Source organism: Aulostomus chinensis, chromosome 10 (assembly GCF_037954235.1).
Source record: "Aulostomus chinensis isolate RoL2024-O1b breed Wild chromosome 10, RoL_Achi_v1.0, whole genome shotgun sequence".
Taxonomy (NCBI): Eukaryota; Metazoa; Chordata; class Actinopteri; order Syngnathiformes; family Aulostomidae; genus Aulostomus; species Aulostomus chinensis.
The window spans coordinates 9,470,023-9,490,338 of NC_141329.1; the positions used below are offsets into that span (position 1 = coordinate 9,470,023).

Sequence of the window (20,316 nt, forward strand, 5' to 3'; positions counted from 1 at the left end):
ACTGTTCAAGGACTTTTGGAGCTGAGAAAAGAAAAGAAGACAAGTCAGTTTTTATCTGTTTAAGTTGCTATACTTCTCCGAATTGCTAGTTTTTAAGCTGAACCAAATCACCTGCATCAATACGGGGGGGGGGGGGGGGGGTGGGGGGGGGGATACATGAAAACACTTTTTTAGATTTTTGTTCTATTACTAAAGCAAAATCCATCAATCATGCAATCTATCAGTGGTTTGTAATGACGAGAAAGCCACTTACGTACATAAGTATGATCGAGAGTTGAGAGTTGAAAATGAATGAAATGACACTGTGTACGTCTTTAGCGTGAGTGTATTTTATTAGAACATTACTGTGTTTAAAACTGGGATGTTTAACATCGTAGCTCTGCTCTATCATCCAGACAGTCTTTACAGTTATTGGCCAGTTTAAAAACAAACTGTTTTGGCATGGTGTGTGTGTGTGTGTGTGTGTGTGTGTGTGTGTGTGTGTGTGTGTGTGTGTGTGTGTGTGCGTGCGTGTGTGTGTAAAATAACTTATTTTGAGGTTGGGCTTAGCTAAGGATTTAGGTAGAGCTCCGTAAAATTAATATAATATCCCTTCAAAGACGACTGCATGTGTGTCTGTATCTACAAATAGTTAAACCACTTTTCAAAGAAAAAACAAAGACTGTGACTGATATAAACACAAAAACAAACACTCTCACACTCCTCACTGATCTTCAGGGTCATGGCTTATATTAAGTTCTCAGATATTTGGTAGCACAGTGCCACCTGGTGATCAGGATATTAGGCATGCGTTAATGGTTTCATTTTATTGTATATCCTACTTACTGTTATTCCATTACGATTGAAAAAGACAGGAATCATAAAACAGTGAAACAATCCATTCTAATGACGATAGGTTTAAGGTGCTTTTTTCAGTGTTTGCTTTTTGTTATTACATAAGTCAAGGTTGCTTTTCTCATGGTTGAAGGATATTTACATATAACAAGCACAACAAAAATAAAAATGCAGATCGACTAAAAACAGCTTTTCTTTTTTTTACTATTTTCATTTTGTTTGATTATTTGATTAAACGAGCAAAGATGAGTCTTGGGAAAGAAAAATAAATCAATGAATTGTTGAGGCGACTTACATACAGTACAGAATACATTTCCCATGATTATTAGCTGCCCAGAAAAAGGTGAAAGCTCACGTCGCATCTGTGAGGTCATAACAAACATGGCGGCGCTCGGAACAGCGCGGTCCTTACTTCGAAGCCTCTGTCGGGTGAAAACTGTTCCGAAGAGCAAACACGCGTTATTTAGATGTAATGTCAGGACGCTGTGTGATGGAACACAAGACAACGGTATGTACGTGAAGTTGTAAATATCACGATAGTTGAGCAAACGGTGTAATTATAATAATGCTGACCTTGCGGGGTGTTTAGCTAACCTCGGTACGATCAATGCAGTCGTCAAAGCCATACAGCTAAACCTGTCCAGTGGAATGTACCTTCTTGTTGCCAGAGGCACGTAAAATGGAAACCTGGAGTGTTTAATATTCGACTGTATTCTTGTCGAACTATCGGCGTCTCCGCAGTAACAAGTTAACACCGTCGAGCGAAAACACTCGTCGTGTCACCGTGTTACTATAACAGTTCCTTTAGGAGCGTAGGAAGGTGGCAGTGGACAAATACATCATAAAACCTAACATTTCGCTTGCATGCAACTCAGGATTTATGACGAATTGAACAGTAGTCGTTTTAATTTGCTAGGTGATAGTTTTGCAGTGTTCGAACTGTGTTTGTCGGTTAAAGTGACAGCAATAGTAAAATATACAAGTACTTGTGTTGAGTTTGGTTTGTTTTATTTTGAAAAACGGAATCAGTTCCGTTACTGCCAAGCCCCTGAACAGACCTGTGAGAGCTAACATGGGGACTCATTCACAAAATGATCATAAATTTAATTTTGCACGTTGCTGTATGTTTTTTTTTCATCTTCAGTTCGGTCTTACTGACATCAAGCAAAGCCTACATGAATGAAGCACAATGTTTATTTAATTATTAATGAGTCTAGTTGATATTTGTTTATGTATGTTTCTCCCTCTTAGCCCCTGACACCCCGAAACCCCAGTTCACAGATCCAGCAGTCCAGGAGATCCTCCTCAGGATAACTGGCCTGGACCTGCTGAAAGTTTTCCGACCCATCAAACAGGAGCTGATGCCGCCCTCTTATGAGCTCATGACAGACAAAGAATTAGAACAGGTGCCTTTTTAAAAAAACAAAAAAAACAAAACACTACTATTAGAACTTTTACAACACGCGCACGTGCTAACAATTAACACCAGTGTCATTCAATCCAGTGTGTTTGTGTTTCCAGGCATTGGAGTTGGCAATGGAGAAGGCGAAGAAGAAGTTACAGATGCCTCCTTTTCCACCGGTGAGGAAGCCCATCAATGATGTTCTGTCAGTGGACAAGTTCCTGGACGGCATGGACACAGCCAAATATGTCTTCACTGACATCACCTTCAGCATCCCACACAGGGTAGGTACATGCTGCTTCACTACGCGCCTGAGTATTACTGTTTTTCGATTGTCCTTTTATGTAAATTTCAATCGGTTTCATGCATTATTTTGTTGTATCTTAAACTTGGACTGATCAGCCACGCAGATTCTTTATCTCTGTGTGTTATTTTATAAATTGAGGACTTCAGCTCATCCCTTGTATACACTTCACAAGCTGTGATTTGGGGTTGGGTTTTTTTTTTCCGGGTAGGAGAGGTTCATTGTTATAAGAGAGACCGACGGGACTCTGAGGAAAGCAACCTGGGAGGAAAGAGACCGGATGATTCAAGTCTACTTCCCCAAAGATGGACGGAAAATCAAGGCACCTCTCATCTTTAAGGAGGAAAACCTGAAGGTAGGAAATGGCAAAGAGTGAAAGGATTCTTTGTGTTTGTATTAAGTGAGTTTCTCTAAACAGTGACTTTGTTTCTGTCTTGCCTCTGCTACGGGAGGGACGTGTCGTGACGTGTCAGTTGTGACCCATGTTTACTGCCTGGAATGAATCTTTACTTTACGTACCTCCTCTGGGGTTTGTACATGTAGATCTAAGTCGTAGTGGTCATGATGAAATGAGCCACAATGCAATTATATAAACGAAAACACCACAAAGTTTATTTTTTAGAATTTAGTCACACATTGCTACTTTGAAACTAAAACTGCACAACTTTTTGTTGTGCATTTTTTTGGTAGTTTGTATATTTGAGTTTACAAAAACCCCTTAAAAAACTATCAGTAATTTGTGAATATTAATCGAGCAAGTAGACTCATCATACCGTTTTTTTGATTTTAGTGCTGCACACAGTTCCCACAATATGACTTCTTTTTTTTTTTAACCAAATCTTGCAGCATAACTGGATGTAAATATTATCTTGTGCAGTTAGTTAGTTTAGCTTCTTCTTTCAAGCCGGAATTAAAAATTGCATTGCAATATCAAATATACTTTTTTTTTTTCTTCTCTGAAGCCAATATTGTCCACCAAATGTCCTTAATAAGGTCCCAGTCTTACTGTTTGTATTTAATACAAAGAACACACACATGCGCGCACACACACATTTAGCTGTTAGTTGCAGTGTTGCAGCCTTTGCGTCCCGCCTCCTTTTTGCACCAGCTTCCTGTTCTCAAAAGTGAAGAGTGTCTTGTTCGTACACAAAATAGAAATACATGCATAAACTTATGTAGTGGTACTTTTTTTTTTTTTTTTTTTTTTTTTTTTTGGTCTTCAGCACCGTCACACACCTTGTGCTCAAACTGGGCTTCAGCGGAAACTGGATGCAGCAGATGCATTCAAATTGACATGAAAGCTAAATGTGTAACTAATTAGAATCTTTTTTTTTTCTCCATAACATGCTCTGGTACTGTCCCTGATGGATCATGCTGCTCTTAACTGGTTGAACTGGAATATTTGGAAGACAGAAGGGATGGTTGTTGGAATGTGATGTATTGCTCCTCTATCATATAGATTTTGACTGTAGATGCTCACGATGACACCTTTGATCATATTACAAGTGTCATATATGACATAAACGTGACAGACAAGAACAGTATGTCTTAGTGAGTTAGTGGTAATAAAACACACTGTCCTTGCGGGGAGCCTTACAGATGGACTCATCACATTTTAGGCACTGACGAGGGCTGACACGAGTTTATGTGTCTCAGTAAAATAGTAATATTGAATGAATGAAAGTCATGATCAAGGTTTTCTTACAGGGCAGCAGTCGAATTCACCTCTAAATTTATTTGAGTAATTTTTTCCCCCCTCTATCGTATGTGTTATTAACACAAAAACAGATGGGCCATCTTTTACTGATCATGTTGTTCTTCAGTGTCGGCTATAATTGACAGTTAGCTAGCCAGAGGGCTAAGTTGAGATGAGCCAAAAAGAAGCGAGCGACTCAGCGAGGACAAATACCCAAAAGTAATATGCAGACTACTGTTCAACATCAGAATCATCTGCACCAATGAGTACGATGAAAATGGGCAATGACGTGACTAAAGAGCAAATATGTTTGTCACCACTAAAGTTTGATGTTGCAGACCTGACAACTGTCCAGGATATTTTCTCTCAGAAATTTCCCATTCCTTAGTTGCTTGTGAACTCATCATTTGTAGTCCAACAGTGTCTGCCAAGTCTTCAACGTCCTTGTTTATGACCTCTGTCTTTCTGCTTCTTTCTGTATTAGATGGTGTTTTCTCAGGACCGACACGAGGACGTTTTAAACTGGTGTCTGGTCCAGTTTGAACCCGACTCTTCAGAATACATCAAGGTAAGATGGGGCTGGACTCCTTTTCACATTTTTTCCAGCTGTCCTATGGTCCTGTTGGGACGTGGAGATATGAATTGTCCTCCTGGTGGATTGTACTGCAAATTTATCTGTTAAAATGCTCCTTTTGTCCAAGACGCACATAGCCACCTATGAGGACTTGGACAAACATGAGAAATATGAGCTGCTGCGCTCAACCAGACACTTTGGGGGCATGGCGTGGTACCTGGTCAACGCTCGCAAGGTGGACGGCCTCATCATTTACATGCTGAAGAAAGAGCTGTGAGTTGGTGTTTGTGCATGTTTGATAAAGAAAGGACAAGCTGCTTGGATGTTGTATGATGTATTAACTTCGTAAATGTAGCTGAGGAATATATCCTGATTTCAGGTTTTACTGCCTGTGTTCATTCATGTAGTTCAGTATGAATACAGTATTTCTGCTGGCTTGACATGTGTGCGGCCTTCTGGTCCAAATCTCACTAGTGATTCGATAGATTAACGGCTATTCCACAGGACTCCCAAACAAATGTCAGCCGCCTCAAGGTAGTCACATCAGCCACTGACAGCCACTTATACCTGATGGCAAACGGGCTGTGGTGTGTGTGTTTCAGATTCCAGGATGCAGTGAGCCTCGTGTCCCTGTTCCACCTGGTCCACCCTCACAGCGAGTCAGCCCAGGAGGCCCTCAGCCAGCAGGCCACTGGAGTAGACCTGCTAAAGGTTAAGAAAAGCTCATCTCTGATTTTTTTTAATACCTCCCTGTTCAGTTACGTGTGTGACTGTGCATGTATACATAAAACTCTGACGTTTGATCCTTGAATTGTCTGGGTCATGTTCAGTTTAGTCCCTGGATGTTAGGGTTAAATCAAAGTCAGTGTAGATCTAGAGTTCAAGTCAAGGCCGTTTCATCTTAGGTTTCCTGTGTGAAAGGTTCAGGTTTTCCCTCCAGCGTGAGAACTGCGGGGTCAGGCTCGGGACACATCGGGTTTTATTAGTGCTCCCGGCCCCTCTCAGCCTTGAAGCGCTGGAGGAGGGACATTGAGAGTGACAGGCATTTAATGTAAAAGGTTAGCAGCAGGAGACGTGGGTGTCTGCCTCCTACAATCAGCCTCCCATGTAGTCATGCTTCATTGTAAAGTCACCAACACATTACTGCACTTGTGCTTTTACAACTTTCATTTCATTGAATCTGTTAGTATGTACTCAGTCACAAACTACCGGTAATTGAGTTTGACCTTTTGTCCCTGCAGATCTATGCTCAGAAGGAGTCCCTGAGGTCAGGCTACATTGAGCTGGCCCTGCAGGCGTATGAACAGATGGCAGCTAAGAGCTCTGCTGCCTAACCAGCTCTCACCTCCATACATTTATAGCAATGCATCCAAGAGAAGAAGAAGAAGAACCACAACCGGAAGGACAGACTAAAAATCCATCTTTGTCAAATGGGATTCATTTCTTTGGCTGTTTGGTCTGTGTAGTAAAATAGACTTCACAAGTAAGAGTTCCATGTACTCAATTAGCTCTGAAATCTACTGCTTGAGCACTCTGTGTTTCAATGTAATGTACATAAACAATTTAAAAAAAATGTTTTTGTACTTGTCATGTGATATTGAGTAAAATAACATGAGGCCCAAATTAGAGAAAAAACTTTATTGACAAAGCTGAATAGAAAAAAAAAACATAACCATTCACCAAAAATACTATAATATGCATAATTTTTCCTCTGCCTTTGGTTTAAATCTTATTAGATTTAGTTTTAGTCTTCATAACCACTTCAGTACTTTTATTAGGTTCCTTTTTAGGATTTGAAGAATTTAAATGCCAATTAGCTAACCCACAACTGTTTCTCTAATTAAAAAAAAAATCCTCTTGTTACATTTAGGGACTATCTCATAGAAATCATATAATCACTCACAAGACCATATTAGGTTTTCACCGAACTGCTGGCTGTAAAATTGTAGTAGTAACTACTTCCCATCAGGTTGAGCTATTGTTTCTTTTAGTTTAGCCAAACTATTGCTATATGCTACAGTACTACATTGCATTTCAATAGAATTAATCGTGAGGATGTATAATCAGCATACATTTTAGTATTTCTAGAACTGCACGCACAGTTTTGAATAAATTTCAACAGCCTGTGGTCAATTAAAGACCAGAAACATGAAAATAAGAAAAAAACCAGGAGAACACTGACCAATCTGTTGGGGAAATATAAAGCCAGTGCTCTGGACTGTCAGCCTAATATATTAAAGTGAATGTTTTTAATTGGTCTCATTGGGAGGCCCCCCCCCAAAAAAGTACACGCCCTTACACCACATACAATGGCAAGGGTTAAAACTAATAAAACCAAACCCTGTTTTAAGTACTAGCAACTGCAACATCAATTTTATGACTTCATTGGCAAACTACAAAAAGCAGCACTTATAGTGAAAGATTTGGCTTTGACGGGTCATAGCAACACAGAATACAATTGCATGGGGGCGGGGGGGGCTCTGTCTTGCATTTCAGTATTTCAGAAAATCTATACTATGCAGCAAAAAACATTTGGTCGATATATAAGCAGCCTTTTACCTCAGAGAAAATTAAAAGATGACTCCCTAAAGCTCAGAAATACATTTGGAAGCATGGTGTTTATTTCGAGTTTAAAAAAGTTGGAAGAAATTCCCAGAAATCAGGTCAACTGAAAAAAAAAAAATTGGATACTTAAGACTAGTTGCAATTTTTGAATAACTGCAAGGAATATTACACTTCTGATTTCCATTTCCCCTTCAATATGGCCACATTTATGACAGAACTCGCAAACCATTAGGTTCTGCACTGATTACACTTGCCATTTTTTTGCAGCGTGTTTTAATTTTACCCAAAGAAAGTTAGCTGCTCTGGGCTTGTTGGAGCATTGTAGACAGATTGATGTTCATGCTAGTTGGTGAAATAAGCTCTTTGAGTTTTTTTTGGTCCTTAAATTATAGCTAATGGAAGACATCTTTCTTTAGAGATTCAAGAACTCCTCGTCCAGGTTCACATCTGTGGTGTCGATATCCTCCATGTCAAAATCCTCCATATCATTCAGGATCTACAGATGAAAACATCAGAATGTGGTTCTGATTTTGCATCAACAAGTACTATGTTTACTCATTTTATTGTACTCCCAAAAGTGTTACTCATAAGTGTAAGAAGAATTGGTACCTCCTCATTCATCTCCACTTCAAGGTTGCCTGATGGTTCCTCCACCACCTCCTCTATTACATCCTCTAAAGCTGGAGCTGTTCCTGGAGGTGAAAATGTAAGCTCGGCTTCTGGAGGCCCAGCAGGTGCCAGGTGGCCTTCTGAACCCACCAGGAATGTTGTGCTTTGTTCCGGGTCTTCTGCTGTGACTGTCTTCAATACTGGCATTACATCTTGAAGTGAGTTGTGTAGCAGGTCAAGGGCCGAATCTGAGGAAGTTTGGACTGGGACAAGCATATCCAGTAATGGACTATCATTGTTTTCAAAATACATTTGCTCATCTTCTGGTACGGGTGGTGGTGTTATTTTTTGTTCCACTCTTACTGCTGAGTCTTTGAGACATGGAGTTTCTGAAAAGATGGTCTCTCTGACTGCTTCATCTGGCATTCCATCAGCTGATGCAGCTTCTGATGCTGCATTGGTATCAACTGTAGTCAAATCATCGGTTGGTTGAGCCTCTGATGGTGTCACATTGTTATCAGCTGTTACCAAATCATCGGTTGCTTGAGCCTCTGATGGTGTCACATTGTTATCAGCTGTTACCGAATCATTGGTTGCTGCAGCCTTTGATGGTGTCACATTGTTATCAGCTGTTACCGAATCATTGGTTGCTGCAGCCTTTGATGGTGTCACATTGTTATCAGCTGTTACCGAATCATTGGTTGCTGCAGCCTTTGATGGTGTCACATTGTTATCAGCTGTTACCGAATCATTGGTTGTTGCAGCCTTTGATGGTGTCACATTGTTATCAGCTGTTACCGAATCATTGGTTGCTGCAGCCTTTGATGGTGTCACATTGTTATCAGCTGTTACCGAATCATTGGTTGCTTGAGCCTCTGATGGTGTCACATTGTTATCAGCTGTTACCGAATCATCGGTTGCTGCAGCCTTTGATGGTGTCACATTGTTATCAGCTGTTACCGAATCATCGGTTGCTGCAGCCTTTGATGGTGTCACATTGTTATCAGCTGTTACCGAATCATCGGTTGCTGCAGCCTTTGATGGAGTCACATTGTTATCAGCTGTTACCGAATCATTGGTTGCTGCAGCCTTTGATGGTGTCACATTGTTATCAGCTGTTACCGAATCATCGGTTGCTGCAGCCTCTGATGGTGTCACATTGTAATCAGCTGTTACCGAATCATCGGTTGCTGCAGCCTTTGATGGTGTCACATTGTTATCAGCTGTTACCGAATCATCGGTTGCTGCAGCCTTTGATGAAGTCACATTGTTATCAGCTGTTACCGAATCATTGGTTGCTGCAGCCTTTGATGGTGTCACATTGTTATCAGCTGTTACCGAATCATCGGTTGCTGCAGCCTTTGATGGTGTCACATTGTTATCAGCTGTTACCGAATCATCGGTTGCTGCAGCCTTTGATGGTGTCACATTGTTATCAGCTGTTACCGAATCATTGGTTGCTGCAGCCTTTGATGGTGTCACATTGTTATCAACTGTTACCGAATCATTGGTTGTTGCAGCCTTTGATGGTGTCACATTGTTATCAGCTGTTACCGAATCATTGGTTGCAGCAGCCTCTGATGGTGTCACATTGTTATCAGCTGTTACCGAATCATTGGTTGCTGCAGCCTTTGATGGTGTCACATTGTTATCAGCTGTTACCGAATCATTGGTTGCTGCAGCCTTTGATGGTGTCACATTGTTATCAGCTGTTACCGAATCATTGGTTGCTGCAGCCTTTGATGGTGTCACATTGTTATCAGCTGTTACCGAATCATTGGTTGCTGCATCCTTTGATGGTGTCACATTGTTATCAGCTGTTACCGAATCATTGGTTGCTGCAGCCTTTGATGGTGTCACATTGTTATCAGCTGTTACCGAATCATTGGTTGCGGCAGCCTCTGATGGTGTCACATTGTTATCAGCTGTTACCGAATCATTGGTTGCTGCAGCCTTTGATGGTGTCACATTGTTATCAGCTGTTACCAAATCATTGGTTGCTGCAGCCTTAGATGCTGTTGCACTGGTGCCAACTACATTCTCAGTTGTTTCAGCTTCTAATGCAACATTGGTTCCAATAGTTAGTAAATCCTCAGTTGCTGCAGCTTCTGATGCTGTCTCAATGGTACCAACGGTTAGCAAATCACTAGCTGCTTCACATTTTGATGCTACATTGGTACCAACGGTGAGCAAGTCCTTAGTCGCTTGAGCTACTGATGGCGTATTGGTACCAACTGTTAGCAAATCCTCATTTACTGCAGCCCCTGATTCTGCTTCATTGGTACCAACTGTTTGCAAGTCCTTAGTCGCTTCAGCTTCTGATGCCATATGGGTACTAAATGTTAGCACATCCTCGGCTACTTTAGCCTCTGATGCTGCCCCATTGCTACCAACTGCTAGTGACGTCTTGGTTGCTACATCTTCTGATGCAGTCACATTGGTACCGATTACATTTTCAGTTGCTTCACGTTCTAATGCTACATCAGTACCAACTGCCAGAAACTCCTTGCTTGGTGCAGTGTCAGTTGTCATTGCCTCTCTTGGTTGTGTTACCATGGTGGTTTTAGAAGTTGTGCCATTAAGTAGAGTTTCGGAGCAACAGGCATCTCGTATGGCATCCGTGACTGAAGGTGATTCCAAATTGTCCCCCTTATATGAACATTTGATATCTTCAACATGTTTGAATTGCACTATGTTTGGCTCCGTTTGAGGAATGTCTGGGATAAGTTTCTGCAAAACACCTTCCTCTCCCATGCTCTTCAGCTCACCTTCTTTACATGCAGCAACCTCAGAAGACATTGGTTGTACTTGAGTTTGGTCAACATGTTGTTCTGCCTCATTGGCATTTGAAAGCAATTCTGTGGTTGTGATGGATTCTTCTCCTACAGCAGAAGTAACTGACTCTTGCTCTTGAGGAATGAGTTCTTCCACTAGTACTGGTTCAACTGGTGCAGCCTCTGTTACAGCTTTTATAATGACGGTCTCATCTGTCACTTCCTGTATATGGAACAAGCACAATGACAGGTTAAACCCAGCCGCAATTAGTGAGAAGCTATTCACACAGGTATTGCAATTCTGATGCTGGGAGGACAAAGGTGGTACGGACGTATCTGTTTCAGTGGTGCCTTGAGGTAATGTCAGTAATGTTATTCAGGCGTGAAGTGGTGGCAGTTCAGAGAAGTGCTGAGAATCAGGAAGCAGCCTATTTAAGTGAGGAAGATTTTCCCTTATCACATAAGCTGCATCAGAGATGAATTTGAACTGTATTGCAACTGATAACTTGATCATTTCACCATTGAAGTTGGGTAGGAACTCTTTTAACTTCCACCTGCTCCGGTGTTATTTTAAGTGTAGAAATAAGTAAATAAGTAGCAAAAACAAAAGTTGAAAAATCATGTAATAGTGTGGTTGTGTCTTTCATGAGATTATGCCTTTGTACACTGGGAGGCAATCATTAAATGACATTATTATTGTGATGCTTGGAGAAGCGAGGTCAGGACATTTAGTGTTATTTTAGTTTTGATTTCATACGCTTTTATCAGACAACACAATTACCAGAAACCAGTTGAAGGAGTGGGCGTCTACTGCAGGAATCAAAATGCTGATGTTGCAGTTACATGACACGTCTGAGCCAGTTTATTTCCAGGGTTCACTGGTATTTGTGTATTTAAGCTTGTGCTGTTGTAGCCTTTAAGCTAATGTGACAGAATTAACTTGTTGGTGTGGTTGTGACATGTTTCTTTGATTTAGAGAGGGGCTCAGGCAGTCATTAAGCATGAGAGTGACATTAAAAAAACATTTACAAAGAGGTGCCGATATAGGTCCTCACCTCTGGCTCAGGGGTTTTTCCCTTGGCGACAAACCCTGCAGACTCCTGCAAGACATTGCGGTCCTCATTTGCCTGTAAAACATGCAAAATTTGGTTTTTATTGGTGCTGAAATTAGACAGCAAATTTAAAAACATGTGTAGTAACTGATCTAAATCTATGCCCATTTTCTAATGGAGTTCTGATTACTCCACTGACCGTGATGAGCGGGTACCCTGCAGCAGGTCGGCCCCTGACCTGAGTCTCCTTCAGGTACTGTTCAGCCAGTAGGGTTTGCTGGAGGCCCGGGAACAGGTTGGCATACTGGGTGGGATCAGCCAGAGCATCTGCTGCCTTCTGGTTAATGTTTGATAACTTTTCCTTCCATAGCTTCACCACCCTAGAGGAAGGAAATGATGGACTGCTCACTGATGATGCATAATGCAAATATTCACTCATATTCAGAGGTAGGGCTGCAGAAGCTTCTGATTATAAACGCATTTCTTGAATACAATTATTTTTATGCTATTACCTGCTTTATTTTTATGTGTGTGTGTGTGTGTGTGTGTGTGTGTGTGTGTGTGTGTGTGTGTGTGTGTGTGTGGTTGTTACATTGGCAAAAACTACCATGCTGATTTTGAGCAAACCTAGTGAAGGTGTATAGCACGAGCCAAGGAAGGACCAATTAAATGTTGGAGCAGATATATTTTACATATCAAAACAACATTTTTTAACATAAGACTTGGCAAAGGTTCTACTGAATGCCCTTCTCGGTTTAATTGGGACGATGTAAGGCATGTGGGGAACAAACAGAAATGCTCTACAGAATACAAGAAAAAAGCAGTACATGCAAAAGTTTCGCAGGCACACGCATGTATGATTAATGTATTCAGAGTTAGAGTGTAGCACTCAAACTTAAGCTACATGCACAGCTACGTGTAAATTTTACCTTGACACATGGCTGGGTAGATATGTTCTCGCGAGGAATGCAGCCTCTGGCAAGCGATCAGTTTTGATGAGAAGTTCCAGACATTTCTCCAATCTGGGAGAACAGATTGGAAAAAAAAGTGAGCAACAGAAATGTACATACTTAACATATTTCACACTAGTCTCTCTCTCCACTGATCTAACATTCACCTCCCCTGCAGGAAGAAGGTGAGGAAGGCCACATTGGTTTTGCCTTCCTTCTCTGCCCCTTCAGCCAGTTTTCCCACCATGGCGGTGTTGCCTGAGGATGTGGCTAGCAGCAGTAATCCACCATAATCCTGAGCTTGGTGCAAACACTCCTGAGCCAAGTTAAACTGGCCTTTCGTAGAAGCCAACTCTGCCAAGCGCTTCCATTTCTGCTCTGACTGGAGTCCCCACATGCCAAAGTGCCAAAAAGACAGAAGAAGGGATTATCCCAGAGGAGGAAAGCATCAAGGCCAACGATAATACACTGTAAAGCAGTCAGTAAGTACTGGATGCCAGGGTTGTGATTCACACTGTAAGATATACATGATAAAATTGATTCTTCGTCGAAATTTGTGTGTCTGACAGTAAACGTTGACTATCATTTTTAAAGGTCAAAATGCTTAAACTGCATATTCACCTCTTTTACATCTATATACTGTATACTGTGCGTGCATTCTTATACATTGGCTACACTACCAGAGGGATTGTAAAGGCAGTTTTGGTCAATTTGGTCCAATGTGAAATATCTCAACTTAAAACAGAGGAAAAAATATAGTGCAAATATTGCCAGTTAATGGGTTAGTCACTCGTCTTAGCCTCAACCACAATGTTCATGCTAGTTAGCAAATGTTCCATGCTAAACACTCTGAATTGAGAAAGTGAACATGGTAAACTTTGTGTCTGTGTAACGTCAGCATTTTCATAGAATGCTAGCATGCTAACATTAGCATTAACAGCTCTTCCTACACAAAGCCTTGCAGAACCGCTAGCTTAGTTTTTTTTGTGTGCTCTGACCTCAGCCTCCAAGGCTAGATGGTAGGCTGTTTTTAGCTCTCCCAGCTCCAGAGCCAATTCAAACTTGTGTTCTGGGTCAGTGGACACAGCCAAGGCCTGCTGTTTGAAGCCCTAGACAAAATATGGATATACACAATTAATGCATTTGTAACAGAAAGATGGCGGCCAACAACAGGAGTTAAACAAAAGTTGATTTCCATGGGGCGGGGGGCAAACAAACCTGTTTCTCCAGGAAGTGGGCTACCCTCGTCCTCTGCCCGCTAGGGATTTTGGGTAGAGCCTTGTCTGCTGTGCTAAAGTCTTTCCTCATGACAGCTGTCTGGTACTCCATCACTGAAAGCAGCAATGAGTAGCTGAGGATGTTCAGCTCTTTGTCTCCGAGATAGAGACGGTCATTCTTGGGGATGTAGCCCAACAGATACATAGTCCTACAGCAGAGGAAACACTTTTAAAGCTACTTTTTGAGAATGCTTCTTTGATGGAAAGTAAGAGTATTTATTGAATTAAAAGCAAAAAGGAACCCTAATGATAGAATAGATGTGATGCAAAATTAAGATATAGCAGACTTATTAGACTATTATCAAGCTTTTTCGAATAAATGGAAGATTTCTAGTAAACAAATGTAAAATTATACTGTACTTGTCCAAGTGAGAAATAGTGATTATCTCTCCTCCAACGTAGTAGTTCAGTCTGTTAACAGAGTTGGTGTAGATGAAGCAGTCTCCCACCCAAACACCAGTCTTCACAACTTCCTGGACCTCCCCCAGAACCTGGTCAGAAAATAATCCATCAAGTATCATTCTGTGTGTCAAACAACAACGACAACAACAACAAAATGCCAATGTTGCTGTCTGACCTCGAACGCGCCCTCAATCCCATCTTCAGTCATTTCGTTGGCATCCTGAGCTGCTGCCACTCTCTCGGGCAGATAACGCAACACAAAGAAAGATTCATCTGTTGTGATGCATACAAGCTCCCACGAGTCAGACCAGAAGATCTACAGGCAGGAGGGCGTATATGAGGTAAGAGCACTGGAAATAGGAACATTCAATAGCAAAATATGACTCACGTGTTTTGGTTGAATCTCAATACGGCGTATCAGTTCAGTGTTCTCCCAGTTGTAGAAGGCCAGACCACTAATTGATCTCACTCCAAGTAAGAACCCACCAAAAATAGCTGTTTGACAAAGACATCCTCAGCATTTCACACAATAATTTACAGCTGTCTTTACTGTGAAAATGCAAGAATGAAGACTACCTTCAGCCCCAAAGTCAGGTTTAAAAGCCATCTTCTCTTTAAAGTTTTTAAAGATTTTCACCGTACTGTTTCCTTCCCTTATGGCGTACCTGCAAATACATGTGATATAAATATATCATGCTCTGATCCATATATATTTTTGCATGGTTGAGACGTATGGGAAATAAGACTTACTGAGATGAGTCATGCGCCCAGACAAACTCTTGAGCTGAGCCGAAGCTCTTGTTCCTCAGGGCCACGGCGGTGTAGATGATATACTCTCCATCTCCACACACGACTACAAACCTGCTCGTACACGATACAAAACACACACACGTTCTGGAAATCAAGTTCCATTCTGAAAAATCACAGAGCAGTGCAGCGAGTAAGCGGGTTTTCAATCTCACACCCCTTTAACTTGCGTGCTCAAATGCGTTTTTACGTGACTGCACTGTAGCTACACACACACACACACACACACACACACACACACACACACACACACACACACACACACACACAGTGTCCAGGCTGAATGTGATGTCGTATAACACAGAAAGATCAAAACCCAACATGTGACAAAATAAAACCAACCAAACTGTGACACATTAACACGAAGTTAACATCAGATATACACAATTTGACTGAGCACTCTTAGAAATTCATGATTCTAAGATTTCTAGTGTCTCACCTCCCGTTTGGGCTGTGCTGAATGGTCTGGGGATAAATCTCACAGCTGGCTATGTCTTTGACACTCAGCGGTAGCTTCTCTCCATCAGTGATTTCTGCGTCCCCCATGGTCTTCAGGATGGCCTGCTGAACCTCAGAGTGGCGAGCCCACAAGAGCTTCCCACTAGAGTCCATTGACATGGCCGGCTCATCCCTACCCATCTGAGACGGAGAGGGAGAGGGGAAAGTATAATGAGGTCAAGATGTGACCAAAATAAAAAAGAATAGAAAAGGGTTGAGATCAACTGGAGGATGAGACGACTGGGAGCGAGTGTGTGTGTGTGTGTGTGTGTGTGTGTGTGTGTGTGTGTGTGTGTCACGCCTAGAATGCAATATATCAAAAATGCAAAACATTTACAGCTGTCTGATGGATGTGACTGCGGAATACCTTGATGATGAGGCTTCCTTCATCGTAGCCCAAAGCAACACTGTTAGAGTTCTGCCGGCAAGAGATACACCACACCCTCTCCATGCCGTAGTTGAGTGTGTTTTCATGTCGGTATGTGGTGGAGTGCCACACTCGAACAGTGCCTATGGCGAATGACACTGAAAATCAAACTAAGAAAAAAAACTGCTACAGTAAAGTTACTATGTGTTTGTGAAGTTTTAAAATGTTTCATGAGAATACAGAACGGACCGTCCTCAGAGCCGGAGAGGATGACTGGCAGCTCAGGGTGGAAGCTGACAGAGGTCACATTCTGAGCATGACCTTCCAGGGTCTGAACACAGGTTTTGTTCTAAATGACAACAAACACACTCGTTTAAAATGCTATACTATTGTGTGTGATTGCATGTGTGCGTAATTTATCATTGTATAAACTTCTTAGGACCTATGTAAAGAGCAAATTTAGGGAAAAAAAGTGTTCTTATCTCGTGCAATGTTACACACAGCAGCAGGGTAGAGACCAGAGTGAAAAACAGTCCATTGTGTCCACGTCTACCTGATAATCCCAGATTTTGACCAGTTTGTCGTCTGCCCCGGATATGAGGTAGGGCTTGTCCCCTCCACTGTAGTAACCAACACTGTTCACTCCCCTCTCATGGCCCTCCAGGGTGAAGTTAGGAGTCTTTGAGCCCAGCTGCCAAACCTTCAACAGTCAGAGTAGAGACACGCTGATATACAGTGTGTGTCTACTAACAGTCAGCAAGAAAGGTGATACACTAAATGACTAAAAGGATGATTTACGAGTATCTGATTGAGTATTTTACACCCTCATGTAAATATCCTTTGTAAACCTTGTAATTTTATGTATGTAACTGCATAATGGAAGCAAATGAGGGCTTATTCAAGGTGATTGACAGACTGTGTGAATGACGCGAGTGTTTGTTAGCGTTTGTCACATTTCCCCAGAATGACAGGCAGTGAAGCAAACATTCCCACATCTTTCATTTTACTGTCATACTGCTCTTTAATTCTAGCCAGATGTTTAAACTGGAAGAACAGCGCCTTCTTCCTGCCAACCGCACAGAGCAACGTTCTTCAGTGCGCTTGTTTGTGTGTACCTTGATTGTTCGGTCCAGAGAGCAACTGACAAACTGGTTGTGATCTTTGGGGTTGAAGACAACCTGCATGACGTAGTGAGTGTGTCCCTCGAACACTTGACTACATGTCCACTTTCTGTCCCAGTCCCAGAGTTTGATCAGCGTGTCATCTTTAAACACACAAAACACATGCAAGTTGCAAAAGCTCCTTCGCGTACATGTTTAAGAACAAGGAACACAAACTGATGTTGTGTCATTTTGTTTTAATGAACAATAGAAAAACAATATCTGAATTCATTACTATTTTTCTGTGAAAGTTTGTGTTCTTGTCTCAGTCTACACTTGGGGGCAGTGATGGAAATGTATTGGGATTATGGGATTTATTCTTCCACTCCACTCTCTATACTACACTACAATTACTTGCCTGTTGTAGTTAAAGTGACCAATCAATTATATATTCGTATCTTGTTATCCCGAGAATCAAAAAGACAAGAGAAGAAGACATATACTCTTCTAGGTGCATACCACGGGGACCTGAGACCAACACAGACCTGCTGAGTGCAAGTTTGCTTAGCGCAATGAATGATAGTGGGTGGGCAGGTTAGCAAGCCTCCATCCTGTTACCACGTTCACCAAATAGTAGGTTTCCCCTCCAACCTTCACACACGGTTACATTTCAATTATTTCTTTAATGACCCAATTTCTTACTTAAGAAAAGGTAAAAAAAAAAAAGTGTTTATTTTAAATCCCACAATCCCTCTGATTGATCTGCTGTCTCTGCAAACACAACAACACCAACCAGCTCCACCTCCTGTAGCTACAGCAGTAAGATGCCACTCATAGACTCAGTGTTAATAATCTGATGTCATTTGAATAACTGGAGGATTGCATGCCTTCATCGAGGAAATATGCTGATGATTCAGTCTCGCTGACAGACAGGTGTTTCGTTATATAAAATCAACTTGACCCGAGCGGGCTCTTCTTTGGTTGATGCTGCACCTCTCCAGTAAGTCTGGAGAAAATCAGCCTCACAGTGTTTGTGCTGTCCTTCCAACAGACGGAGAAACAGCACCAATATTGTAATTTAGCCTTCAGAACGACTGATACTTTGCAACTTTAATAATCCTCAGCTGGTATTTATGCACTTTTTTCAGTACCTCATTAAAGGATATGAATATATCTTCCTACACTGCACGATGGAACTTTATAAATATATTTTGCTTGGGTGTACGTGTAGTTGTTTCCTACCGCTGCAGGTGAGGATGTAAGGCTGAGTAGGATGGACAGCTATAGAGCGGATGTAATCGGTGTGAGCCTCAAACATGTGAACCCTCTCCAGAGTGTTGTAATTGAACACATGGATCTGCATGTCATCCTAGGGAGAAAAAAAATTTGACCATTGTATTGCATTTCTATTGTCGTAAGGACTTTCAACATTCCTGCACAAATTAAGAAATTAATTTTGCTCTAAACCAATTTCTTTCCTTGACTTTCTGAAGTCTTTTCTAGTTTTCTTTTCTGTAAATATACCCGATATATTCTCGTCACCATACTTACTGCTCCAGCAATCGCCCAGTGTTTCCTGGGCAAAAACTTTGCCACTCTGACGGGGAGATCACACAGCTCAAAGATTTTCACCATCATCTAAACACACAGACACACAACTGACATTCAAGCTGATCATTAAGAAAGCAGGTGAGGGGTGTGTGAGCTGTGTTTCTGAAGGGCCCACTGTATGACACTGACCTGGCTCTCGTGGTTCCAGACCACCACGCTGCCATTGTAGAGGCTGGTCAGCAACCATGGCTCAGTGGGATGCAGATCAACACTTTTCACCCGGTCGGACCGAGCTGTCAGCTGCCGCTTGATGTCCAACCGTACAGGCTATGCAGGACAGAGAGACAGAAAAGAAGAAAAATAAATCTTTGGAGAACAAAAGAGTCCTATCACATAACAGCTGCCGCTATAAACCAAGGAATCTGAGTAACTACTCACTCATTTGATGATAATTCATAAGAATAACACACTGTATTAAAAGATTTGCATATGAAGTCTCAAGGCCGGTCAGAAATTCAGACAGACAGGTTTGGAGAAAAGTCATGGAGGGGGTGTGTCTGTTCCTTATTATTCCACATTTTATGCATGCCTGCTCAGAATAACAAAAGACCCTCAAAGTCTTTTAAGTCAATGTAGGAATTTCAATCATCAGAGCCGTATTATAGCGAATATTGGAAAAAATCAACTCTCCCTTGAGCAAACCAAAATAGTTTCATCTTTGAGTTTAAGGCTAAATCTCTCAGTGCCACTTTACAGTGATAACAAAGTTAATGAAACAGCAAACAAGGTATGTTATTAATATGATGCAGGTTTGGTTATCCTACCATGTTTCCACGACTGGAAGTTAGAGCAGCGCTGCGCAATTGAGAAAGCCGCTTGCCCGTTGCCCCGGTCGGGCTTCTATGTACTCTTGCAGAAGAGTTTGTTCACAATGTGAACTATGAAACAGCAATATTTCCGGTCTTTCATAATAAAACTCAACTCACAAAGGGCTCTGTGGGAGTTCAAGACACATTTTGTTAATCTCTCTATGCAGGTTGTTGTCAAAAATCTAAACTCAATCCTGTATTCGACGTCAGTGACGAGCAGAATTATTGATTGATTGAATAGTTGTTTTTTTTCAAATTGCATAAAATTGAGTTTTATTTTGGCGGTAAGCATCTTATTTCCGAGTCACACCAGTCTGTCAGGGTTCGACTTGACGCCGCTTCTTTTGGCGACGTGGATCCTTCGCTCGGAGCTGCAGAACATGTTGTACCTGTTGAAGCTCTCCGTACACTGTAAAAAATACAAGCTAACAACATACCAAGAGGTAACCGAGCAGAGCAAGAAGAAGACTTGTTAACAGAACCACTTAACTTTGACATTTAAAGTTACTTTAATGTCGTGTAAACACATGACGACAGACAGTGCGCCCAACTGGAGGGGAATGTGGTGAAAAGCCATGATAAAAGCCAGCTTTTAAAATCGCATCCGAGATTTGCAAAAAGTAAAATAAAATTGAATCAGTGTTGCGTTGTGAAATATTTATTAAAAATGATTGTACAAAACCAT

At 41.5% G+C, this 20,316-nt stretch overlaps 2 protein-coding genes across 2 annotated transcripts; one reads left to right on the forward strand and one right to left on the reverse strand.

The window, feature by feature from the left end:
* Positions 1 to 1,187: 1,187 nt before the first annotated feature.
* Positions 1,188 to 6,717, forward strand: mrps22 (mitochondrial ribosomal protein S22). Its single transcript, XM_086215966.1, has 8 exons — positions 1,188 to 1,342; positions 2,086 to 2,240; positions 2,356 to 2,520; positions 2,752 to 2,895; positions 4,721 to 4,804; positions 4,938 to 5,083; positions 5,413 to 5,521; positions 6,052 to 6,717. The coding sequence occupies exons 1-8, from the start codon at positions 1,216 to 1,218 to the stop codon at positions 6,142 to 6,144; spliced, it is 1,023 nt and encodes a 340-aa protein (XP_086072092.1). The 5' UTR covers positions 1,188 to 1,215; the 3' UTR covers positions 6,145 to 6,717.
* Positions 6,304 to 19,647, reverse strand: LOC147254345 (uncharacterized). The gene is made up of 22 exons (XM_086215965.1): positions 19,587 to 19,647; positions 18,952 to 19,089; positions 18,763 to 18,849; positions 18,454 to 18,580; positions 17,227 to 17,375; positions 16,665 to 16,811; positions 16,361 to 16,460; positions 16,112 to 16,254; positions 15,686 to 15,885; positions 15,190 to 15,300; positions 15,016 to 15,104; positions 14,828 to 14,934; positions 14,615 to 14,755; positions 14,398 to 14,528; positions 13,979 to 14,186; positions 13,759 to 13,869; positions 12,928 to 13,142; positions 12,740 to 12,832; positions 12,010 to 12,190; positions 11,814 to 11,885; positions 7,985 to 10,981; positions 6,304 to 7,871 (listed from the first exon to the last, which is right to left on the reverse strand). Exons 1-22 carry the CDS (start codon positions 19,587 to 19,589, stop codon positions 7,788 to 7,790), a joined length of 5,634 nt encoding a protein of 1,877 aa, XP_086072091.1. The 5' UTR covers positions 19,590 to 19,647; the 3' UTR covers positions 6,304 to 7,787.
* Between the last annotated feature and the right edge of the window lie 669 nt (positions 19,648 to 20,316).